The 27,204-nt window shown below is 35.8% G+C and overlaps 1 protein-coding gene across 3 annotated transcripts in view; it reads left to right on the top strand.

Annotated features, from left to right (window-relative positions):
- SKAP2 (src kinase associated phosphoprotein 2) overlaps nucleotides 1–27,204 on the top strand; it is a 209,655-nt gene that overhangs the window by 166,380 nt on the left and 16,071 nt on the right. For all 3 annotated transcript variants that reach the window (XM_050785454.1, XM_050785452.1, XM_050785453.1), the window contains exons 10-11: nucleotides 19,913–19,990; nucleotides 25,407–25,519. In XM_050785454.1, coding sequence (XP_050641411.1) covers nucleotides 19,913–19,990; nucleotides 25,407–25,519 — 191 coding nt within the window. The remainder of the gene's footprint in view (nucleotides 1–19,912; nucleotides 19,991–25,406; nucleotides 25,520–27,204) is intronic.

The raw sequence follows: 27,204 nt of genomic DNA, 5'->3' as shown, positions 1-27,204 counted from the left end.
TTGGCAAACAAGCAAATGGATGGTTCATTATAATTTTATTGTATTTGCAAACTCCTCTAGTGCAAGGATCAAACCTTGTATTTCCTGGCACCCCCAGAGTACTTGACCAAGTGCCTTCCTCATAAGAATTCAATAAATAATACCTGAATAGTGCAAACTCTTTAGTTAAAGGGGTGCATTAAGAGAAAATTAAGAGAAACTTTCTCTCTCTATGATGATTATTTTCCTAACATGAATTACTGCAGAATCCTAAAAGAATGATTACTAAACAGTATACTATCAGTGGTATATTGAAGCATGGCTGATCCCCCATAACTTCATTAAAATCTAACATTACTATTCCAATGGACAGAGTCTCAAATAAACTTAGGACATGTAATACATTCAGTGATGAAAAGCTCTTATATCATCAATCCTTTGTGCCTTTAAAGATAAATCATCTACTATGAGCAATAGAACCAACTTGAGTTACCAGTTGTCTATGGCAGGCTAGTCATCTCTAGCAAGACATTTCCCAGGAAATGACATTCTCCTTTGCTTCCACTCACTCATTAACACAGGTAAAGTAGATCTAAAGAGCACAGGATCATAGTTAGGATTTTTAAAACCTGCCTTCTATAAGGACTTAATGTGACTAGTAAGCAAATGGTACATGTTATATTTAAAAGTAAACTCAGATATGGAAATCTGCACAAGCAACTTAGATGGTGAAGCAAAGTTAAGAATCAATGATTAGATAAGTCCTTGGGGAAAATGTTTAAACATTATCTTTCAAGCAATTACTTTGATTCAGTGGGCAGAGAGGAATCATTGGAGGGCCTCAAAAAGAGGAAGGCTGAGGTTAAGATTCAGGCTGCTCACTCCTAGTACTAGCTTGGACATACCTTAAGCCCTTTGTTTCCCTTTTCTACTCCATACCCTTTTCTTTAAACTAGTTCCTTTTCTCAGCCCACTGCTTATGAGTCCTGCTCCCAATTTCACATTGCCTATTACACTCTCTCATAGAGCAGATGGCCTCATTTCACTTATGTTAGCAGCCTGTGTTTTCTTTCAGAAACTACCCGACCTCTCAGTTCTTCCCGGAAACTTAGCCTGATAAGGTGAAGGTCATCTGTACCCATAATAAAATATCCCATCTCCCTGTATTTTATACTTATGATATAAGCATAAAAGACAGTAACCCCAACACATGTAGATATACATGTCTAGACACTTTAAAGTATGTGAATTTAAATTATGTCAATAAAGTATTTTATTTTATACTTTCTAAGAGCTCAGCATTAATTTAAAAGTATTCTGCAGAGATCATCTAATATTCTAATAAATCAACTGAAAAGGAATACTAAAGAAAATGAAACATGAAATGAGAAAAGCAAAAAGAAAACACCCAATTTTTATGTAAACAATTCAATTATTCATGCAACACATATTTATTAGGCAGCTATTACATGTCAGGCACTGTACTAGACACTGGAGATACAATGTTGACCATTATGACTCAGAATTTGTTAATTAGAAATAAATATAACAAATGATAAGAAATGGTTATGAAAAAAGGCCGAAGAGAGACTGATAAAGAACAAAGATCCAAGCCAAGTCTATGGCAGTAAATGAGATACCTAAAAGGGCTTGTCTGTTCAGTGCTACTCATATCCAATGAGAAATATGTGGTTCTGAACACTACCTATAGAACATTCTGAAGATGAAAGTAAAAAGATTAAGGTTGGGGAGTTTACTAAATGGAGATCCTTTTGAAAAATGTTTAGGTGCGGTAACTATTGATATATATGGAAGAGACCAGATTATAGCATATTCAATGTTATAGGGAAACAGGGGAGTTCATATTCATGAAGAGATTTAAGAAAGAGTTAATAAGAAAAAGACTTTGAAAAACGCCCCCCAAATCCCTTCAACATTTAAACCCATTTTTTTTTTTGCCCCTACAATAATAAAAAAAGACTTTCCAGAGGAAGTGGTGGAAGAAACCCCATTGCTCAAGACGTTAAAAACCAGATGGTCCAAAGCCCCAGCAAACATTCACGTGGGATCAATCCTTCACCCAGTGAAAGCAAAGAGATGGGACCAGTGTAATAATGTGTTTTGAATCTCTAGCTTAGAAATGCTATTAAAATAAAGATTCACATTGCCTTGGACTTTTCCTTAATTTCTTAGCTCTTCTCTGTGCTCCTTCAGCTTTCAGTGTTGACTTCTGTTAGAGCTGGCCACACAGGAATTTGCCTATTTACTTGGAAGTCTCTTCTGCTAGGTGCATGTATTGTGAGCTTATCAGGTTTTCTCCCTACCCCTATGAGAGTGCCATATGCCCTGGGTTCTGGAAGTGTTTTTCCTTAAGTGCTTCTCCTAAGGATGGTTTTACATTTGCTTCTGCTAGAACCCCAGGGGTTTTGAAATTTTTATGTTAAATTTCTTGGCCTGGGAATACCATGCTTGAGGATGGTATAAATTTGGATCTCACATTGGACAGGCTTGGGGGTTTGATTTCTCACAGGAAGCCCCATGACCTCCAGCCCTGGAAAAACGGATAGCTTCCTTGTTTCTTCCCTGGGCTTTTGGGGGTTTCATTTGTATCTCTGTGCTTCTCACAGGCCCAAAGCCTTGTCTCCTGTGTCCATGAAGATGTGAAACTCCAGCCTCAACCCCACCGTGCAAATGATCAGTATGTTGCTTTGAGCAATTGGGGAAGGACAGGTCTGTTTCAGCTTGGTTGACCATATTGCTAGAGGTTGAATTGCTAAGCCATAAGTAATGAATTAATACTACAATGAAGACTTAAGTCCTTGATTTAGAAACTTTATTTCAAGTCAAATAAACAACATTTTGTGTATGTGCTATAGGCAAGGTGGTCTGTGCTAGGTGTGTAATATCCTGTCTCCTATGTACTAAGGGGCTTTATAATTATAATATTAATTACTTTTTTTTTTTTTTCCTGAAATGGTATCTCACTCTGTCACCCAGGCTGGAGTGCAGTGGTGTGATCTTGGCTCACTGCAGCCTCGACTTCCTGGGCTCAAGCAATCCTCCCACCTCAGCCTACCGAATAGCTGGGACCACAGGTGTGCGCCACCATGCACAGCTCATTTTTGTATTTTTAGTAGAGACAAGATTTCACTGTATTGCCCAGGCTGGTCTCAAACTCCTGGGCTCAAGCAATCCACCTGCCTTGGCCTCTCAAAGTGCTAAGATTACAGGTGTGACCCACTGTGCCTGGCTTTAATTACTTCTTGACAAGAAGAAATTTTTGTTAAATTTATGAAGGAAGAGATTTTAAATGGCCGCTGAATTTATGAAGTAAATTATCTCAATTAGCTGCTTAATGCTATTTAGGGTAAAAATTACACTTGTATATACAAAGAATTACTCAAAAATTAAATCAAATAGAGAGATCCATCCAGACCCAAATGTACTCTTTGGTTTTTAAAGCTAAGACAAATACATATTTGCATTTGAAGTCATGTTAAGTTAGGTTAATGTGGTTACTTTAGAATATATCTTTAAAACGGGGCTGGCATTTCAATCAGCTGAAGTCCTTCTAATTTAAGTGACCTATTTTATTCTGTATGCTGATCAGTCATTTTCTCCCCTAGAAAGTCAGACCAGTTTTTGCACTATTCATTTGTAAAACTTACATGACATAAACATTATGTGACAGAAGTTGTTTTTTATTAAGAGAGAGAATATCATCTCAAAGAAACTTGTCATCTGGAAATAGGAAAAATCACACAAAGTAATTTTATTTGTATCACGGCTTTTTCACCGTTCGCTACATTTGTGACAGCTGATTTTATATTAAATATTAACAATATTCTGTTTATACTTGAATCTGCTGCAGTAGGATGTAGATTTTACTCATAATATTCCTGGTTGGAAAGAAGACTGTTCAGTTAAATGAGACACGTGAGGGCTAGTTATAAAGAAACATAGATATTGTATAACTAAGAAAATAAAGCTACCGTTTTGGTGTCAAAATTTGGTGCCAAAAGTTTGAAGTTTTACTTTACCCTTGGATCTTATAAAATTATTGTTTGGGGAGTCAAAATTAGGAAAATATTGGCAATTTCATTTTATTCAAACCAATAAAAGCACTTGTTAGCTATGGGTACATGTGTTAGAAAGTCATGGATATTAATATAAATAGTATGATTATAATGAATGAGTTATGGAGACAGTTAATCTATTTGTTAGAAAGAGTTATTGTTGGACTTTAGGCATAGGTAACCAAATAGGGTTATATTTCTCACTTTTAATAACACTTATACAATAAAAAACATTGATATATTTTGAGTTTCTTGCAGCAGTATGTCTTATTTGTTCATTTTAAAATAATTTTGGCAACATCTACTTTAAAAAAAAGCCTAACTGAATAGTGTTGAATCTTTTGTTTTATGAAGTGTGTATGTATGTCCCTATGATTTGTTCTGTTTTGATTTTAACTTTTCAATATATGAAAATACCCATGAGACAGGCTCCTTCTAAATTTTTGGCCACTTTGTCATCAGAGCTATGAGTGTACGTTCTCAGTTGTTTAAACATTGTTGAATCCACTGTGGGTTGGCAAGAAGCATCTGGGAGCCAGACTTTTCCTGTGGACACCTGCCAAGTAGTGTATTGTATTTCCTCACTAAATTGAACTATATTGAGATAATTTTTCTTCTTGAGTTTTTTTAATCCAGAAATTATTTTCCAAAGCTAAGTAAAGGGTCATATGATAAAGTTGTTTATAATAAAACCACCTGAATTCTTTAATCACTGGTTGATAACTACTTTTATTTAGCTAGAATAGGTGTAAATAAGTCATGCAATTAAACTACATTCAGATAGTTAACATTATGCTCTTAAGTAGACTGTTCAGGAAAGTTCATATGTCATTTTGTATATTCTCTTTAAATCAATGATTTATTCTAAGCAAGGACAATAAACATTGAATGATCCCTTAATTAAGTACTATGGTTGGGCTTGCCATTAAATTTACATGTTTGATTGCATTATTTAATTAGATGGAAATAAAATCCCAAATTGCATTTTAATGTACATAATTATAGCATAACATTTATTTTAACTAAAAGTGCTAGGAAAAGTTTATAAAATCTCATATTTAACTTAAAAAAAAAATCTGAACAGTTGTTATTTGGGGATGAGAAAACCAGAAAGCTTCGTCATACTGGAAAATAGGCTAGAGGTTAGTTTTGGAGCACTGGCAATGCCTAGACCCTAGGCCCCTAAGGTGGCAGGGATTTGTCTTCCCAGAGTGGATAAATTTACTTCATCTCCTACTCTGGGACACTGTTGGTGAGACCTTAAAAAAGTAAGATCTGGTTTGCCTGCCATGTACATTAAAAATATTCTGGCTCTTTTACATAAGAGCAGACAGATATTTTGTTTATGTTGGCTTTATTTCTGGAATCCAAGTAAGAGAAACTTTGTAAATGAGAGTTCAACCTATCCCTTTAGGGGGCCAAAACTGAGCAAGTGTGTTAGTTTTTGAGCTCAAATTTTTATTCTTACATACTTTGAAGGACAGAAAATGCTATTTTGCAAGAATGAGCATCGAGACCTCCATCAGATGAGTTTTACATGCCTAACCTCCCCTTCTTCCCCCTGCAGGTTGTACCTTGCTTCTTTTGGCAGCCCCTTTCTACAGAAATATCCTAGTTCTAGCACATCTTTTCTCTTCAGCCATTATAACATATTTTATCATAAATTAGTCTGTATGTCAAGAAGATATCTCTTACATTAGAATTGAAAACTTCTTAAAAACAATTCTGAAAGTCTGTGCACAGCCACTCATAGGTACATGGAAATTCATATTCTGAGAGTGCTATTCTTTTGTATTATGAGAAGTGCTTTAATTTACTGTATTTTTCATGTCTTACTGCAGTCATATCTGGTAAGAAACTGTAGCTATCTTATTCAGGATTAATCAGTCTTCTTAGGCTCTTGGCTAGGATTGAAGCTGCTCTCAGCCCTGCTTGCTTCAGGGCTTGGCCTTACTCTTGTTTTTTCATCACATTTAGTCTCTGGTAGGGAGATGATGGGAGATGATTTTTCCATTTGCAAGCTGCCTTTCAACTGGAAGAAAAATGGAACGGGCAAATGCCAAGTTTTTCACTTTCTGTGGCCATTACAAACATGACTTGTCTCCTGTTTTTTCAGCAGTGTATACTATTTTTCAAGGGAGCATTTTTTTAAAACAATTGTCAGTTAGCCAAATTATTTTGTCATTGAAGAGTGTTAAAAATAAGAATATATGTCAATAGGACATCATTATATTAACTTTCTCATAAGTTGCATGTTATGACAATAGGTTAAAATGCTGTTTAATTAATTAACAAACAGGAGCAAGTAATATATGCAAGGTTTTACACCCAAAGGGAAGAAAAACAGTAGTGCTTCAGAACCTGGACTCTGGAGGCAGACTGCCTGGGTGTAAATCCTGACACTAATTATTATTATAGCTGTGTTATGCTGAACACATTACTTAAATGTTTCTATGCCTTCGTTTCATTATCTGTAAAATGGTAATGATGGGTTTTGAATGAGAATTATGTATATAATACCTAGTGGTGTTTAGTACACAGGAAACCATCAGATTATTGTAATCCCTGTTGGCCACTTTACCTCATTTCATCCTCATAATAAGCAGATTTTATAGTTCTGTTGTCCACATGAAAAAATTGAGGTTCAGAGAGTTTAATTAACTTGTCTAAGTTTGTATAGCTAGTGAAAGAGGGTAATATAAACTTCTGGACTACAAATTATATTGCATTTATATAGTTTTGTTGTATCTTTCAAATACATATATGGCATTAACTCTTGCTGTACTAATTCCATTATAATTAATTTTATTTTGGTATTATTTAGTGACATATATCTGTATTTTGAAGATTAAAACGCAAAGTAATATTTGGAGATACAATGTTCTAATTAACTTACCTTCAAATAATGATAGAACACTGAAACCTTAGAGACCTTATGTAAAAGAAAGCCTTAGGACAACTGTGTCCAGTCCTTTGAATGCGGGGACTTTTTTGCTTATTTGTGGTGGTGGATATCATGAACATTATGCATGGACTTTTTTTTTTTTTTTTTAAGCTCATCAGGTATTGTTAGTGTTAGTTTATCTTATGTGTGGCCCAAGACCATTCTTCTTCTCCTGTGGTGGCCCAGGGAAGCCAAAAGGTTAGACACCTGTGCCTTTGAAGATATGGCTCTGAGCAATGGTTCTCAAAGTATTGTCCTGGGACCAGCAGCATGGGCTGGAAACTTGTTAGAAATGCACCTTCTCGAGCTCAGCCAAAATATACTGAATCAGAAACTCTGTGCATGGGGCACAGCAATCTGCGTTTTAAAAGCCCACCAGGAGATTCTGATGCTGCTGAAGTTTGATAACCAGTGCTCAAGAGAAATACCACATCATGGTGGCATGCAGAGATGTTGATGTGTCTCATAATCTCTATTCGCAAATTAGAAGTTACATCATATTGCAGAGGGGAAATGTGATAGTAGACAAATACAAGTGAGGCTATTATTTGATAATTGCCCTATAAATATTAAATATTCAACACTATGTGCTTGATCCCTTTCATTCCTTGGATTGAGGCCTTCTAAGCAGGTAGAAGCTATTACTATAGGGCACAGCGAACTAAGCACAAAGGAGTAAGACTGAGAGTGACTTTCCCCACCCTCAGTTTCTTATTGACTGGGACACACAGAACCAGGGATTAGGATGGTTAGTTTTTCTAGTATGCAGCAACTAGGAATCTTCAAACAAGAAGAATTGACACTAAAAATACAGAGAAGGGGAGAGAGAGCAATAAACAATCATTATCATCATATCTTTTTCTTTCTTCAGATACAATTCAAACATGGCCGGGCACAGTGGCTCATGCCTGTAATTCCAGCACTTTGGGAAGCCGAGGCAGGTGGATTGATTGAGCCCAGGAATTCAAGACCAGCCTGGGCAACGTGGCGAAACCCTGTCTGTACAAAAAAATACAAAAATTAGCCGGATGTAGTAGTGTGAGCCTGTAGTCTCAGCTGCTTGGGAGGCTGAGGTGGGAGGATCACATGAGCCTGGGAGGTAGAGGTTGCAGTGAACTGAGATCATGCCACTGCACTCCAACTTGGGTGACAACGTGAGACCCTGCCTCAAAAAAACAAAAGATATAGTTCAAACATGGAAGTGGCATATTTTAAAATGAGTGAGACAGAAGGATATAGGAAATAAATAAGTAAACTGATACGGTGTCCACTTTTAATTGTGGAAAAAATTGGACAAAAGCAGATACCATCTTAGAATCCATGATAGCTACTGAAGAAAAGGCTGCCCATTAGCCAGACACATTTGCTTATACTGTAGGAAGGCAGATTTCAGAAAATTCAGGGAAAGAATAAGCAAAAATGTATGGTATTAATGACAAACGAATATTTTTAAATGCCATTTGAATTTTAATTGTAAATGATCTCAGTGAGGGAAAGAAAGATAGAAGCTAAAATAAATTAATATCCTTGTGCTAGAATCTATTCAATGAATGCAAGTTTTTTTGTTTTTGTTTTTGTTTTTGTTTTTGAGACGAAGTCTTGTTCTATCGCCCAGGCTGGAGTGCAGTGGCGTGATATCGGCTCACTGCAACCTCCACCTCCCCAGTTCAAGCAATCCTCCTGCCTCAGCTTCCCGAGTAACTGGGTTTACAGGCACCCACCACCATGCCTGGCTAATTTTTGTATTTTTAGTAGAGATGGGGTTTCACCATATTGGTCAGGCTGGCTTCAAACTCCTGACTGCAGGTGATACGCCTGCCTTGGCCTCCCCAAGTGCTGGGATTACAGGCGTGAGCCACTGCGTCCAGCCTGAATGCGAGTTTTAAAGGTGGTATCCATCAACAATTGAAATGACTGAATAACCAAAGAAAATATGAAAATAGCTTACATTTATAAATTATGATAAGCACAACCAAAAATGTACAATAGTGGTGTGTTTTTGTTTTCAAAACTTACTAGAGACAGTGGTTCAGAGAAAACAGCTCAGTTTCTATTTGCTCCTTTTCTGTTAAGAATCATCCTCTAACTAATAAGATTGGTAAGAGGGAACAGAAGCCCAGGATTGACAAAGATTCAGATCAACTACCTAGCTAGCCAAAAACAAACCCTTTTTTTGTTCCAGGCTTGTTTAGGTAATTTAAGTAAGCCACTGGGGAGTCCACACCTGGAGTAAAAGTGGACAGTAGAGGAATGTTTGTAGTACCTTATGAGTGGAATAATAGAGGCCTGGACCAAGTCTGTGAGAACACAAAGGGGTGAGAGGCCAGCCACTTCCCAGAGAGGGGATTGAGCTTTGCTTTGAAGATAAATAGGACTTGAGTTTATCTTCTGGCCCAGGTAAAACTATTGTACATTAGAAGAGAAATTGTAAATGAAGTCATTGAGCTGCTGTCACTGATTTTGAGGGAAACATGAAGGATGAGAAAGACTTTAGAGGTCTGGAGTCTAGCAATTGTATTATAAACTTTTCAAAAACAGTAGAAAGTGTCTCGAGTTGGGTTCCCTGAAACAGACTCTAAGACAGTTTTATGTAGAAGGTTTATGGGTGAGTGATCTTAGGACATATGCTGGATGAAAGTGAAGAAGGCCGGACTAAAGCTAGGATGACTCTTCAGGGTTGTGCCAAATTGAGGCATAGGGGCTTGGCTTTGTATTCCTGCGTTAGCTATTCATTGGCTCCAAGCCATTCTCTGGGAGGCCCTGTAACCTTGAGTGAAGCAATTCCCTGCAGTTGAGGGCAATTTCTAGTGAGAGACACAGTTATGGACCAACTGCAGCATGAGTCCCAGCAGTTGGGGATGGCTATGTTGGTTCTGCAAAGGGTATCTGGTATCCACCACAGGTGAATTCTGAAAATTCTAGATAGTAAATCTAGAGATAAAAAGGACTCCAGGAACTGCTAACATAGAATATCAAAGAGAGTCTTTTATGTTAACTAGAAGATGAAACACTAATTACTGGAACCCAGTATGGGTTCAAGGAATTGGCAGACATATAACTGGACTTCAGTAAGACATGTGGTCAGGATTCTCATGAAATCTTTGTAGATATAGAGACCACTGGATAACTGACTCTACAGCTGTGTCCAAAGAGTGCTAATTAATTCATTTTATGAATACCTTGGGGCTTTATTTTCAATATCATCATATCCAACCTATTCATCAATGTTGTGGATACAGGCCTGCTCTCAATAGAACAAAATCATGGGTCAAATCCAACAAGATGAAATATGAAATATGATAGAATATTCCACTTGCTCCAAAAAGCTAGTTGCACAAGTACAAGAAAGGAAAGACTTGGCTTCACAGAAAGTGGGAAAAACACATAGGGATTTTGGTCAGTAGCTCAATATGAGTCAACAGTTTAATGTGATTCAATCCTGAGATTGTGTGCTTTGGGAACATAAAATAATTATCAAATAGTGTTCTAGGTTAGCAGGATATCTTTTTTTTTTTTTTTTTCATGTGGTAGATGAACAATGTTTAGATATTTAACTAAAACTACCCAGAAAGTACAGGGTAGCCATTCTTAAACTTATTGATCTCAGGATCCCTTTATAATCTTAAAAATTATCAAGGACCCTTAAAAGCTTTTGTTTATGTTTTGAATTTTTTTCTAGAAAGTAAAGTATTTCATCTCACTGTAGATTTTCTTGATTTGTTTTAAATTTTATTAGATTAAAAATACTATCTAAAGATAAGTAGGTTGGTAAATAGTTAAATCTCAATGTTTACCCTATTAGAAATTTAAATAGATCTTTAAAGAATGTTGATTTATTAATGAATTTAAAAGTCATGATGATAAACCTATTACATGTGTACATAACTTATTTTTAGGAAAAATAACTATATTTCCCCCTATAATTAGAAGAATATGGCATTGTTTACATTTTTACAGCTTTCTTGAATGTCTGTCTTGGTAGAAGACAATAGAGTTTCATATCTGCTTCTACATTCAGTTTATTGTGATATATGTTTAAGTACAGTTAACTTATAAAGAAAATCCACCTCATACAGATATGTAGGAAGGAAAAGGGAGGTACTTTAGTTGTAGGTAATTGTAGGTATTCTTTTTTGATATTGTACCCAGACGCGACAAGTGGTAGTTAAAAGCTGGTACAATGTGGAATCTGAAACCATACCAATGAACTTTTCATACTCTTTTACATTAAAATTCATAGGCCTGTCCTGCACTTTGTTGAATGGATCTTTTACCCATGCTTGATTTTGTAACATTATGCTTTGGTCAGTTGGAAAATACTGGTTCATTACATTATGCAGAACCTACAAATATTGACACAACTATGACACAACTCAAGAAAAACCCACATGTTGTTTATATCACCATCCATCGCTTTGGAAAAGTCTTTAAATAGTGGGGAGCTGTCAAGCTTACAGTGGCAGATACAAGTTTCTAAAATTCTAATTTTTGCTTGAAAGCTCAAATTTTATCATTGGCAATAAATACTGTCAGTTGTTTCCATTGAAATGACAAGCTTATTTTGTTTCCTTTTGAGAAAATGTCTGCCAGATTCCCAAGTCTAAATAACCATAGTTTGTCAGTCATTCAAGTAAAGATGGTGTTCCATGAATAAAAAAGTGCTAATTCAGCTCGACACTCAGATTCTTACACATCTGGTGGTATAGCGGAAATGCTTTATACATTATTCTGATTTCGTCACGCAGAATATTAAAGTTACGTACTCATGGTTGATATTAGGTGGAAATAATTACTACTGTTTCATCAAGGACATTCTTTAGCGCAACTGACTTCTTTCATTTTTTTCCTTTTATGCCAGTGCAGGGCAGTGAAGAATACAATGACAGTTTGCTGCCACTATGTTGATTTATGCTAAGGTGTCAGCAGTTTTACCCATCATTGCTCTGCAACATCAGTGCAAATGTTAACATAGTGAAAAAGACACATAATGTCTTAGTATTATTATGAAAATAGCTTTGACCCCACAGACCCTCCACCTCGCAAACACATCTTGGAAAGCACTGCTGGTATAAGGGATGTGGAGCCAGTAAGTCTAATGGTGATGGTTCTTTCTATGAAACTGTGCTTTTCTTTCTTGGGCTCTTGAAAATGAGGTTAAGATGCACTGCATATGATGAGAAAGGGTATATTTGCATAGGCAAGCAGAGGAAACAGAGCAAAAGCCTATAACAAATGAGCTCTGCATCCATATATCAGCTGTTTTTCCAGAGATTATAGTAGGCAGTTGTAGACACTGATAAGACAGCCACATTACAATCAAATAATCATAACATCAACCTATTTATCACTAGATACTATTTTTTTAATCTAATAAAATTTAAAGCAAGCCAAAAAAATTTAAATTCAGATGAAGTATTTTACTTTCTGAAAAAGGATTCAAAACAGTTTACAATGAAATACATATATACATTTGGGATAAGAAATGTAAGGGGACAGTGAATACATATGCATTTGGGGTATTTTATGTAAAATAAGAATTAAGAAAAAGCAGTAGCTGAATAAAGGTAGCCTAGAAGAAGGTGTTAATAGTGGTTATGCTTGGATCATAGATGATTGATTGATTGATTGATTGATTTTGCTTATCTCTATTTTCTGACTTTCAGCAATGAGTAGGTATTGCTTTTGTAACAAGAATAATAAGAAAAAGGGTTATTTTAAATGAAAACAATGAGCTGTAATTGTATCAGAAATCCAGAGCCAGACAGAGGTTACTATAAGTGAAAAATAAATGAACTTAGACTTTCCTGGACTGAAAGAATTTTAGAATTACATAATTTGTTATAAACTTTAATAAAAAGCTAAGAATGTGGGCTGTAAAGGAGAATTTTTGTTATACAGTGAATAATTCAGTGGGACAAGAAGGAGCTCCATTTCATAACTTCCTAATACCTAGTACTTTTTAGGAGTGGGATCATTTTCTAACTCACAGTCGCTTCTGACCAACCAAATCTGACCTATGAAAACTTTGTTTTTAATCTATATACGTTCCTGTTTGCCATAATTGCCTAATTGCCGGTAGATGATCAAGTGTATACAAGACTGCTCCTGAAATAAAGGAGTACTTCTCAAGCAACAGATAACATTTTCAGAAATATCTGCAGTGCACAGGAGCCAGTTTCAGGCAGAAGGGTACAGTGTGCAAGCTGTGTGCCCTTGGTCCAGTCGTTCAGCACCCACAGTTTACCTCATCTTCTATGAAAAGAGGAAACAGAACGAGATTCTATCTAAGGTTTCTTTCCCTTCTAAGCTTTTTGGCCTGACTCTGTCAAATGAGATCTTTGCTTGAGTTCAAGTTTTTTCCTCAACATCCCAATCATGATGTTAACAAATATATCTATGTGAAAAATTATTATTTTCACATTTTCCGATTTGTGTGTGTATGGGTTTTGTTTTTGTTTTTGTTTTTCTTAGAGACAGGCTCTTGCTCTGTCACCCAGGCCAGAATGGAATGGCTTGATCTTTGCTCACTATAAACTCAAACTGTTAAGTGATCCTCCTGCCTTGGCCCTCCTAAAGCAGATTTGTGTTTAAATTATTAATTTTAATGTCATAGTACAGAAATTTACTACAATGGTATTTCCTTTTACTTTTGAAGTGTAGTGATAACCTTTTCATGTTAAACCTTATAATAATAGAATGTCAAAGGTGAAAATTAGATTTTGTGGTTGGACAACTGTTGCTTATTTTATATCACATTAACCTTCCTGGTTGCTTAATTAATAAATTGTTGCAAAACTCCTAGTTCCTAAGGTAATAAACTTGATACAGCATACTAATTCTTCATTTTTTTCCCCTGAGAAGTCTGGTTATCTCGTTGTCTTCCCCCAGTCCTTCTTCAAAGTGCTATGGGATAGACTTACTCTTCCTACTTTGAAGTACAGAGATAACACTAAGAATTAGAGGCAGTGTCCAGTTTATGTGAGTAACAGAGCTGTAACAATAGGCCCTACTTTGCCAAATTTCCATAAGAGTAAACATGACTCTAACCATGCTATTTCAGTCATCTTTATCCTTCCATTCATTTTGAAGTTTGTATAATGCTAAAAGGCACATGTTTATATCTTTTTAAAAATATGTATTTTATTGCTGTCAAATAATAGTCTATTGAATAGACAGAACAGTCCTTTAGAAGTATAATAAAATATAATAATATAAAAATCCTTCATATTACCAATAGTTCTGGATTTATAGACCCCTGGGGAGCTCACTTTCCCTTGCTGTCATAAATTTGAACTTTTTGCCCATACTCCTTAGATTCGAATCTAACTTTTCCAACCCTTCTTCCAGCCTTTGTGGCTTGCCACAGGTCATGGGAGAGAAGAGCGGGTGGGGTGCTGTTTGTGTAAATCCTCCCAGCACTTCTTCTGTCTTTTACATTTTACCACTAGGACTAGCCAGTGGCGTCCTCTGTTCCTCCACGTCACCTCTTCCATCTCCCACTCAGGGGCATCTTGTGTGCAATGCCCAAATAGTGTGTAACTTTAGGAACAGAGAAGTGTGTTAAAAGCTAGAAGTGAGGAAGGGGAACTGGGAGGAGAGACAGAAGACCATATATTTTGGGCACCCCTGGTTGCAATTTTTCTAAATCAGCACTAAAAAGTTTGCTTAAGATGTACTTCAGATACAATGCTATGAAAGTATAGAACCTGCTCATCTATGTGAAAATGTTTTCAAAGTCCACAAACAGACAATATTTTAAGTAAAATTTTAGAAAGCAATCCACCTGTAAATTGAAGATTTTAATGAAAATTTAGGAAGAGACACTGTGGCTTAGAGTTAAGGCATATGCCTAAAGTTAAAATCCCAGCTTATGCAATAACTGGATGTGTGAACCTTGACAAGTTATTCAGGCTCCATAAATTCACTTTTCGTATTCATAAAATGGTTATGATAAAAGTACTTATTATTACCTCATAGAATTGTTGGAGGATTTAGTTACATAATGGATATAAATGCATGTAATGTGAACATTTAAGCAATAAATATTCACATTTCCTGAGAAAAATATATAATACATAAATAATGCCTGGACAGGTAGAGATCTAAAACCAAACTTTATTTCAGAGCTTAACTTTTGATTCTGTTTCATGTTTTAAAATACATTATAATTTAGTAAAGCTGTTTTCTGAGGGTGCTTAGTGAGAAAGGTGATCATTTTATAAGTCAAAGATTTTTTTATATTGTCTTCCTCTTCTCTCTGGAAGAGATGATAAAATCAGTCCTCAGCCTTGATGTGAACATCATATACCTTGAGTTGGTGCTAACAAATTGTCTTCAACCCTTTTTCAAGCAATGTCAGCTAAATGGTGCCATTTGCTTGTAACTCTTCTTTTTGGTTATTTATCCTGAAGATAAGAACATTAGTAAGCCATAAATGCCCATTTTGTAAAAACTTCATAGCTAGACAGATTTGCAATCCTTATTGGGGTAATAATCCATCTGTTACGGAGCTGGATCAATTTTGTAAATTAAATAGGTTAAAAGGGGGAAAAAAGGGCCATGACTTTTCCCACAGTAAGCTTTTTCTCAAATGCTAAAAAGATTTGGGAAGACTCAAACTATTTGCCATTCTTCCTCTCTTTGCTCAACTCAGAGAGAAGGCCGAATATCTATTAAAAAGTGGGGTGGGTGCAGTTTATGGTTTTTTTTAATTCTGCAGGATCTGATTGCTCCTGGAAGTTTCATATTTTTGACAGGTTAAAACCTTTTGATGACTACCAGAACATTTCTACTGTTCTCACTGATCAGTTTAGTAAACGTGTGACTATGTTTGAATTTTCTTCTGCACTTAGCTCATTTTACTGTTATTTTCATCCTGTTAAAAAAAAAAAAAAATCTCCTGATGATTCTTCTAACAATGTGTGATTGGAATAATAATTTCACATGTTGAAGAGTTTTGTGCTGCAGCTGAGAGGCATGTAAATACAAGCTGCTTATTTGCAAGAAGCTTCCAGATTTGCAATATGATTGCTATGGAAACCACATAATGAAAACCTTATAACCATCTGTGTGGTTTGATGGATTTTACTGCATAGCTGAGCTGTTTTTGTTTACTGTTATTAAAATGTTGAATGGAATATATTAACTCACAAACACTGACTATTTGAGGTATTAATTAGTGTTGTACAATGACATTGTGCCTCAACACCAAAATAATACATATTTAATAACAAACCTAAATAAAAAAACATGTGAATGTATACATTTCTAATATGAAGGTGATTATTGCGTAGAATTTTGGTCCCTCATTCTTACATATTTTTAAGAGCTTTATTCTATTAATAAATGAATATGTTAAGATTTATTTTTATGATTTTTTTCAATCCATTTGTTCACTCTATATTTCTCGAACATCTCCTTTGTGCCAAGTTCTATTCAAGGTTCAGTCTGAGGTTTTTTCCCCTGCCTAAAATTCAAAAACATATACCATATTTGATTTTGTTATCTTTTATATGGAAGCTGTTTGTATTGTTAGCCAAGATAAAATGAGTTGTTTAAATATTGTTAAGAAAAATTGATATATGAAATGCATAAGGCTTTGGTTTAAAAATATCACTACCAGGTTTAAAAAGGAAAAAGGAAGTGTCCTTAATGAGCATCTCATCCTCTAAAATCTGCTTATTAAATGGCATCTCACATGGATTTCAATTTGGATATATTATAGTAAACATTAATTCTTAAGTAAATACTTTTAATATCATTATTCTGATAATTTAAGAATACATATTTCTAAGGACAAAGCTCTCTGTCACCAGTATACAATCCAGAGTACATGTTACTGGCACTTAAATTTTAATAAAAAATTCATAGTAACAAATACTTCTAAATTCATTGTTAACTTTGTCAAAGAGCAGAGTTTTTTCATTAAGTATTGTAATGAATTTTTATATGTTGATGCTGATTTGGGTGGTGAAATCTAAATCCCACTGTCTCTCTTTTTTTTTTTTTTTGAGATGGAGCTTCGCTCTTGTGGCACAGGCTGGAGTGCAGTGGCGTGATCTCGGCTCATTGCAACCTTCGCCTCCCGGGTTCAAGCAATTCTCTTGCCTCAGCCTCCTGAGTAGCTGGGATTACAAGTGCCTGCCACCATGCCAGGCTAATTTTTGTGTTTTTAGTAGAGACGTGGTTTCGCCATGTTGGCCAGGCTTGTCTCAATCTCCTGACCTCAGGTGATCCACCCACCTGGGCCTCCGAAGTGCTGGGATTACAGGCATGAGTGACGGTGCCCGGCCCCCACGGTCTCCTTAAAAGTCACGAATAGTACCTATTGTATTGATGCAGTTATAGCTTTTGACTGAGGACAAATGTCTTTATCCATTTTTTAATTTACTTCTTACTATTGAATTTGTGACTGAATTAAAAGGGGAGTGGGTGCTATGGAAAGAAAGTGTGAAAAGTAAGGAAAGCTTTCTCCTTCACTTTTTACAAAATTATCTGTCAGTAAAATGAGTAGGTTGGAATAATGACTGTAAACGTCCCTTCTACCTTTAAAACCTTATATGGAAACACCCTATTAACCCATTTAGTAAAACTAGCCTTTGAAGTTTGGCATAAGTGAGATAACTATTGTTAAAAAGAAAGGAGATAGGATACTTTTTAAAAAAGTAGTATACTTTTATTAGGTCTTCTATTTATTTGACTGAACCATATTAAATTGTCAGTGTTAGGTTTAACAATATGAATAAAATGCCAGATATTTTCAGGTGTCCCTTATATTGGAGCTGTCACTATTTTATTTGAATTGAGTTACAGAAATTCAGAACAGTTCTGTTTGTGGTGTAAGTACAGCTACCCTCAAGCTTGATTGAAATGCTGATTTTGATTCATCCCCATTTAAAATTTTCAGGAGACTCCTAAATCTCTACCTATAGTCCTGACTACTCTACCATACTTTGCAGTTGCCCAGACATGTTCTCTGGGTTACCCCACCAATACATTAAATTCCTCAACTCCTTGTGTTCCCCAGTAAGATAGATTATCTTGGCTGTCCTCCTTTTAGTAATAATGTGCCCATTTCTCAGTTAACTAAGCTCAAAACCTTAGCCATCCTTGGTTGCTCTTTTTTTTCCCTTCATGCCTCCACATTCAGGCACAAAACTTATCCATTCTAGTTCTTTTACCTCTCATAACCATCTCCTTTCCATTTCCTTTGCCCCTTCAGTTCAGGACTTCCTTCCCCTTTGTCCACGGTGGTCTCTCTCCTTACCCCTTCTTTAGGCTATCTGAGACAATGGGATCAGATGTCCATTTCTGAAGCATAGCTTCAGTCCTGCCCTTTCTCTGCTCAAAAAACCTTCTAAGGCTCTTATTGCCCACCAAATAAAAGCCTACAGTCCATAACAAGATGTTCATGGCCCCTCAACAGCTGGTCCAAACTATGAGCGTAACTGCTACCTGGCTCTTCCCCTATGTGTACCAGATTCTTTAGTCAAAATGAATGTGAATGTGCCTTTTTCTTTTAAAGATCATACCTATCCCTCTGGAAATACCCTTCTTACCCTCTCTCCTTATTTAAACTCTCTCCATCCCTTCCGTGGTACTCCCTAGTTGGGTGGTTTCTCTGCTGCATTTCTTCAGTACTTTGTGCCTCACTTGTCAGATTTAGGCCCCTTCAGCCTGTTTTCCTTTAGAGCTTGTCTTCTGTCCCATCTGTGCTGTCAGCTTCCTGTGAGCAGAGGCTTCCTGTTACTTTTACCTCCTTGGTGGATCCCCTCTGTCTTACACTTAGTTAATATCCAATGAAGATTGATTGATTGATCGATTGATTGATTGAATAGTTACAATGGCTACATTTATATATTTTGCATAGTTTTCTTTAAAGTTTTAGGAGTTTTCTTGGAACTGATTCTCTTTGAATCCAGTTTTTCTTTGGCATGCCATTTGTTTTTATGTCCTGCCTTAAGTATTTCTAGGTTTGTATGTAAATCCTTAGGTGAGGAAAAATTATGTAATAAATATTTTTCTTGGTGTAAAATAATTAGTTTATTAAGTCTACTTAAAACTCTTCTCGTTTAATTTTATCTTATTTCTTTGCATAATTTGGGGAAGGAATGGTATAGGTGAATGTGGAACAAATGTAAATAAAGCACTGATTATATGTAGGATAAAGAACATTGACTTTATAATCACAAACTTAAGTTTGAATGACACACTTTGGAAGTTACTTCACCTTTTTGAGTCTCTAAAAATATACTTGTCTGTAGAATGAGGATTAAAAATTATTTGTCTATGAGATTTTAACATCCACCATTGTATATGACACATAATAGGTCCTCGGTATAATTTTGGGGGAATTACCTCAAAGGATGAGGATCCTTATAGTATCTTCCTGTGAAGAGTAAGTGAGAAAACATGAAATTATATGATACTCAATAAATGATTTATAGGTTAACTGCATTTTTAGGTTTACACATTTATAGGTTAACACATTTTCTCCTTGCTATATGATGTTTTAGGGACCATGATTTTATATATGATACTTCTGCCACACAGTATAATGTGGTGTGTCAGTATAATGCTGAGTGTTACTTTGGTGGATTTAAGGGCTTTCCTGAAATTAAGATTGTTCCAGATGAGTTTCTAAAAGTATTTAAAACAAAATATGCAGTGCATTAGTACGTATCTTAAATTTTGCCAAGCCAGTTGGAAAGGTTGCTATTTGGCAGTAGCTAGTATTTTATTTATTCAGTGTTAGATTGTTGAAAAAGGAATGTGAATCTTGAATTGTTTTATTCTTTGAAAAATAATGTTTATGTGTTACAAACTTTTAGTTTGGCTTTTAAAATGGAGTGAGTACTGTATTGTTATCCCTGAGAAAACCCTTCAGTGTGCCATTGATAATGTTTATTTACAGAAGAAGAAGAGGACAGTGCTCCAGTGAAAGTGGAAGAACAAAGGAAGATGAGTCAGGATAGTGTTCATCACACCTCAGGTAATGAATTGTGTAGCTTCTTGGCAAACCTTATTTTGCTTTTGTTCACTTTCATTTTATCCATGTTCTTACTGTTCTAAAGATGTTTACACAGCTCCCCAAAGTTGGCTTGTTTGGCCTGGATATCTTATGGCTGATAAGCTGCTTAGTCCCATTTAGGATGCATGAAAACCACTTGAGAAGGATTTATAAAGTAAGCCAATTTATACAAGGTATTCCTTCCTGAATTACTTTGTAATGACTCAATTAGCTTTCATTTCTGCACAAAGGAGATTTAGTTGCATAAATTAGCTTATCATCATTGAGGAAGTGTCACTGCTAAAGGACAGTTTATAGATACAACATGCAGTTGCTGTCAAACCTATAAGAATGTAATATAGACATCTGTGTATACTTTGTGCTTGAGCAGAACAGACTTCTGCCATTCAGAGACTAACAGGGGACAACAAGTTGCCCAGGGGACTGGCAATGTAGACATCTCTGAAAAGGTCAACTTGACACAGGCTCTGACAATCGACCCACAGCTCTGTCTTCTTTGATAAAAATCAGATAAACTTAAGACCGCTAATTGATCTGCAGCCTGTTTAAATGTTGGCCATGCATATCTTCATTGCATATGATTAACACAGAAAGCAAATGAATTGGGTAAGAAATGCCAGAGTCCAGTGACAGCAGCTTAAAAATTGGAAAAGGACACTGGTGGCCTAAAAGGCTAGGAAGGATGTTTCCCTTATCCATTTCCACTTGGCACATATATCCCCAAGTACTAATTATGAATGAGACTGGAAAAATAATTGCATACACTCTGTGCAAAATCACATGATATGGACAACTTTTCTTGCTTGTTGTTATTTCCAAATAGCAGGAGATAAACCATATCTGTAGTGCAAGCATGAGGTTAGTTTTGATAAACCAGCAATTATTTTACACGGAAAGAAGAGAAAGACTGCCTTCTTATCAGGACTTTACACCTCTTCATAGCCACATGTCAGCTGGGGCAAGGTCTGCCATATCATCTCTGTGTCTTGCAAAAAGCTAGAGTTAGGGTCACCTTCCCCTCTCTGATATGTCCATACATCACTCTTTCAAGCTGTCAAGGCCGGGTGGACAAGAAGTGTGTGTTCAGGAAGTAGCTTTCCAGAGTCCTTCCTACTGTGACATGTGGAAAGGAAACAGAGGCCTGATTCTAGACCTGGACAGGAAAGCAGAAGTAGGTTGCTACAAAAGGTTTTGGTTAGTGTTTTTTCAGAAAGGAAGTGAGAACAAAATCATTACATGTTAGCACTCTAGTCCTATAAAATGCAGCTATAAAACACTGAGGCTTAGTGAAATCTTGAGGACTGTGTTCAATAGTAATTTAAGTATATATGTTTTGGTTATGTATCATGAAACTTCTGCCAAAAACATGTAGTTTTCTTTTTTAAAAAATTTCAGTGTTGGTATAGAAAGTGGATACATACAGATGGTCCTTCCATAGATACAAATATTTTGGCTTAAAGCAATTGTATTTTTCAAAAGCCCTTTTAAAGTAAACATCTCCCAAATTTTTGCCTTTGAGGGTAGGAAAAAAAATCAGTTTTCCTCAAAGGAATGCAGTAAATAGATCTAGCCTTTCATGCAATAGCTATAAAACACTACAATAATTCTTATCTTTAGTGACATGAAATTCTTTTCAAGCAACAGTTTTAATGCTTTTGCATAGAAGTGACCTTTGCTCTTCCCTAGGCTGTCAAAGATGTAACACTAGAAGTTTGTTTGCCACGCAGGGCAGTGAGTTGACAAGGGTATTACTATCTTGCTGAGCATCACATGACATGAACTTCTAACCTTACTCAAGAATGTTATATATTTTTCACATTGACTGATTTTACTAAACCCCCCGCCACAGACTTTTCTAATGTAAAGTATGTAAGCAAAAACAAAATTAATCTTGTGTTTCTTACAAGTTCCTTCATGTTCAAACTTATATATCTTGCAGTATGTGGGTGAGTATATATATAAAATAAAGATTCCATTTGATTTTGTTGAATACTATAGAATATATTTACCTTTCTAAAATAGTTTTTAAACCTTGTAACACCAAAGGAGAGATTCTCCACTGTCTTATTCTCATATGTTTCACCCGTGGTCATCATGTTTTTCATCTTTGCAAAGTGTCTCCTCTGTCTACGTGTTTCATAACAATTCTGTTAGCTTTGCCCAATGGTCTCTTCTTGTATGTTTTTAAAAGCAGGAGTAAGAACATTGTTTTAATCTTTCACAGGCTGGCTAATTAATTTTTTTCCTCCTTTTTTTAATCATTCATGCTTCTCAGGACAAGAAACATAATGTGGGAGTTTTTTTTGTAATTTTGAAAATACAAATCACGATGTGGATAGAATAGGAAAATTAATCCATGTAGTAAAGACAACCAGACATAAATTTGTGCTTTAAAATACATGTTTATGACATTTGCCTCATCCCATCTTTAAAAATACATATCTCAACTGGATTATTTTTCAGTGTTTAGAGGTGAACAGTGCTAACTTTTGCAAACCTACTGTGCTTTTGAGGCTGTCTGTGCTTAATTTTTTGTGTATGTTTAGCTACACTTTAAATTTTAAAAAGTAAGCTAGAGGAGATTGCTGCTCTCTAAGGAACAGGACCGTTTCTGATTTTTTGTGTCCAGATTTCATATCAAGAATTCAAACATTACTTCCCTGAGGGAGACTAAGGCTAATAAACATATACTGCCAGGGTTTTTTTCCCCCCTACTTATGATTTTTCTGCTTTATAACTAGTATTGCATGCTGAAATAGATAGACTAGTAAATCATACATGTATATAGCTGTGTGACATAAACAAATTATTCTTTAACAGATCTCTCATATGGGACACAAAAATGAGGTTGGTCTTTGGGTAACATCATCATCAAGATTATAGAAAGCATAGTTGAAAATGCATCTTTTTCCCAGCATTGCCAAATCGCTAGCTCTGTTGCCTCTTTACAGCAGTGAGATTTAATGAAATGCTCATGATGCACATCTAGGGAGAGATGCATCTTGCACACGGTGGGGGTCTCTCTTCCCCTCATGTGCTCCTGTAACTCCCATTAGTGTTAATGGGAGTTTCAGCAAGCGTATCGAGGGGAAGAGAGACCCCAAAGTGATAAGGATTATGTGTTAGAAATCACCATATACTTTTCCTTCTTTCTCTCCCCTCCCCTTTGAGAATCTGTTGAATGAAAAACTATTGTAAGTGAATCTGAAAAACAGAAAAGCAGCCTGGACAGCTGGGGAACCCAATGGGACAACATAGCTAAGCCAAAACCTCTACTCTAGTTTTTAGCCCAAGTTTTGTTTCTTCCACTTTTTTGGAGCAAGCCTAAGGCTGAGCAGCATGGGGAGGACAGACTAAAGAAACCAGCCATTTAGATCCTTTTACCTCCTTGCCAGTTACTGTGGGGGAAGGCCTTGCATGTGAAATGATGTCATCCTCTCTTTGCTCTAATTCCCTGACTTTTAAACTGACACTGACGGACTGCAAGGGGCACAACATTTGACCCATTTACCAGTTGATTTAATCTGACTAGAATGTTTCAACTTCTAAATCTCTATTTGTCTAAATAAGTGGTTTTTAAAGGAAATCAGTCACTTTATTATTAAGTGATTTTTTTTTTCTTTTAAAAAAATTGACAATATTTGAAATGATCTGGCCAGCTGGAGTGCCCTCTAGTGTCCATTTTTAGAATTTACTTAATACATGCTTTGGGGAAAAAAATGTAATGAAGAGTGGCCACAAGCATTGTTAGTTCTTGGTTGGATTCCCAAGCTTGTATACATCCCTGCTGGTATGTGATGAGTGTTCAAATGCTAGTGTGGAGAAGTCAATAAGGTATCTGTCTCTCCCACTGCCTCCTCCTTTCTCTTCCTCCTCTCCCCACTCCCATTGTCCCTCATTCTCTTTTTTAATTCTTAGAAAACAAGAGACAAAATTTAATAGAGGGATTTTGCTAGGTTGTATATTTTCTAGTCCATCTTTATTTTCTTATAAGCGAAAAGTAACATTCTATTTCCTAAATATTCAGACTCCATATTATGCAGATTCTCCTTTTTTTGGCCTTAAAATATTTCATATATTAAAGAGAATTTTAAAGTTTTCTAGTAAACTTAATACTTTGTATAAATCACAATAATGTATAATAAGATGAACACCCTAATGACATGCTAATGTGACTAGTTGTGTTGGAATCACAAAAAAGCCTGCTGTTTGAGAGCCATGTAACAGTACTGAGATGACAACTCTGGTCCAGCATGTGTCTCCACAGTTATCCCCTCAGAATTCAAAGATGACATTCCAGGAATGGAAGTTGTTAGCACGTATATATTCTGCCTGGCTAGTGAACACATGGACATCTTATTGATATTACTTGCATTCTTTTTGTGTTAACTCATCAAAACTCAATTATCATGAAATTAAAAACAGGAAACAGTTCTTAGTGTAACAAAAGCGTCTAGTGTGTTTAACTGTGTTCTGTATTTCAGGAGATCCGCACTGCATAAGTGACAAAGCATTTATTACCCATTTATTGTGGTATTACAGAGTGGAAAGTGCTAAATAATCAATCAGTTAATGGTCTGTATGGCAGTTTGAGCACATCACATCCATTGTGCTTATGCTGTTAGAAGGATGAGCTGATACTCCAGTGTATGTTGCGTGTTTATTCAGAGCCTAATGTCGTAAACTGCGGCTGACAAAAATCTGTTGAAAAATGCAGCTTCAACACTGGCAATTTCAAAGTTGCTAAAAAATGTCAAAGATAACTTTGGCTTTGGGTACGAATGTCCCTGAGGAAAATTGCTGCAATTACTCTTTATACCGTTTCCACGTAGTTGTCTTTCATTAACCAGCTCTAGGGTTTAGTTTTGTTTTGTTTTTTTTTATTTTGGTTCCTTAGTTTTGGTTTTATATTTGTACATTAGCTCCTTTACTATTATTATTTTCATGAAGTGTCTCAAATTCTGTGAGATGGTTATTTCACAAAACCTGTCACATCTCATGGATATTGCTCATTGTGAAGTGTGGCAGACACATCTTCAAAACATGTTGCAAGTGGGCTTAGGTTTCTTTTTTAAAATAAGTGGGAAGCAACTTTTAGGTGCTGGTTTGATGACAGCATATAGCAATTACAGATTTTAGATGAAAGGCAGAAAAAGAAAAGCCAAAATTCAAAATCAGATCTTTTTGCAAGTGGTCTTAAGAGGATAGTGAGGTATAGGATTCATGTGGATGTAATAAAATATTCGTTTACTCAGGACAGAATTTTTTTAGACTATTTTGGTGATCTAGGGCATCGTTTAATTTCTATTGGTTTATTTTGAAATGAGGGATTATTACATGAAGGCCCTAATTCATGCTTTCTCTTTCTTCTTCCTAGGGGATAAGAGCACTGATTATGCTAATTTTTACCAGGGATTGTGGGATTGTACTGGAGCTTTTTCTGATGAGTTGTCATTTAAGCGTGGTGATGTGATTTACATTCTTAGCAAGGTAAGAAGATACCCCAAAATGACATTTGTAAAGAGGGAATACAAAGCTCGATTTTTAATGCATCTGGATTTATAGCGCTAGGGAAAAATGCCAATTGGAATTCTTCTAGGTCCTTGTTAACAATTGGGAGTTCACAATAATTAATTATTTTGTCAAGTGAAATGTAATCAAATTTTAAACACAATCAGATAACAGGATTCAACTTAACAGTGTGTTTACCTATCACTTCAGCCCTTGGCTGACATCCACCTACTGCCTTCTCCAGAAACAATATACTTATGTGAAAGTTAACATTGTAATGTATTAGATTATTTATTATGTTTTTCTTTCCTCTTCCTTTTTATTCTTCTGTGTGCTTATTCTGATTTTGTCTGCCATTCACTACTGGAAACACTATGTTTATAGAACAAGTTTTTCATCTTTATGTAAATACATTGGGTGTTCCGGCAATTTAAAAGCAATGCTTTTCTATTCAGACAGGCTTAGGTAATTTTTTAAGTTGTTTAGCATACTATATTTGTAAACAAAATGGCAAAGTATAATTCTATAAACCCATCTTTTTTATATATATATGTGTGTGTGTGTGTGTGTGTGTGTGTGTGTATGTGTATGTGTGTATATAAATTCTTGTATCTGTTTCTTAAAATACTGGATTATTCAGAATCTTTTTGTCCTTAGATCTAAAAGTCAAGTTTCTTATCGTGATTATACTTCTGGTAATGTGTATGAGCTCCCTTAATTTTCATATTTTAATTTCCCCTATTGTAATATGGGAATTTAAAAATTTCCCTCTGTCTACTTACAAGACTACTTTAGAAACAAAACAATTGAAATATAACTAGAAAAATGTCAAATCATAAGTCTAGAAGGTTGATGTGGCTTCTTTCTTGATTAGAGAAATATTTTGGACTTTTCAGAGAGATAGTATGACTTGTTAAATGCAGAAGACAATTTGGAAAGAAGGTCACATACTGAATTTTAACACTAGATGGCTGGTGCATAAAATCATAACACAGAGAATCATCGAATGTTAGAGTGATGAGTCTCCATGATGATAATCTAATTCTTGGTTTTATAGATGAAGGAACTTGGGTCAAGAAAATGCCAGAGTCATGACTTGAGCTGTGCCTTGACTCCCAGGCCAGTGCTTTTCCCTTTGTTTTCTTTCCTGTGCCCTTTCCTTCCTTCCTTCCTTCCTTCCTTCCTTCCTTCCTTCCTTCCTTCCTTCCTTCCTTCCTTCCTCCCTCCCTCCCTCCCTCCCTCCCTCCCTTCCTCCCTTCCATCATAAAGCACCTGTAGTGTGCCAGGACCCATTCTGACAACTGTGATAAAATAAATAAAGCTGACTGTGATAATTGCTAGTTAGGGTGCCCAAAGCTAAGACTGGTCACTTTATTTCTCTCAGTCTTCTGCTCATTAGCATGGAGTTTTGTTACTGTTGTTCCAGAAAGATGTTTTAGGTTCTTGGACGCTATAGATAGTTACGTCACAACTCTTGATTAAGTCTGTTATTGAGCATTAAATTGTCCTGAGTTAAGATGACAGCTTTTTGAGTTAATTACTTAATAAAGCAGTCAAACTGATTAGTTTCAGCTCCTGTCAAGAAACTTTCTTGGAATCATTCCTAAATTTATATAGCCCACAGTCTTTTTAAAACCAATTTAGCTGCAGTGTATAAAACTAAA

Source organism: Macaca thibetana, chromosome 3, assembly GCF_024542745.1.
Source record: "Macaca thibetana thibetana isolate TM-01 chromosome 3, ASM2454274v1, whole genome shotgun sequence".
In the NCBI taxonomy this organism is placed as follows: domain Eukaryota; kingdom Metazoa; phylum Chordata; class Mammalia; order Primates; family Cercopithecidae; genus Macaca; species Macaca thibetana.
The sequence above is the reverse complement of the archived record's forward strand: the minus strand, read 5'-3'. Positions and strand labels throughout refer to the sequence as shown.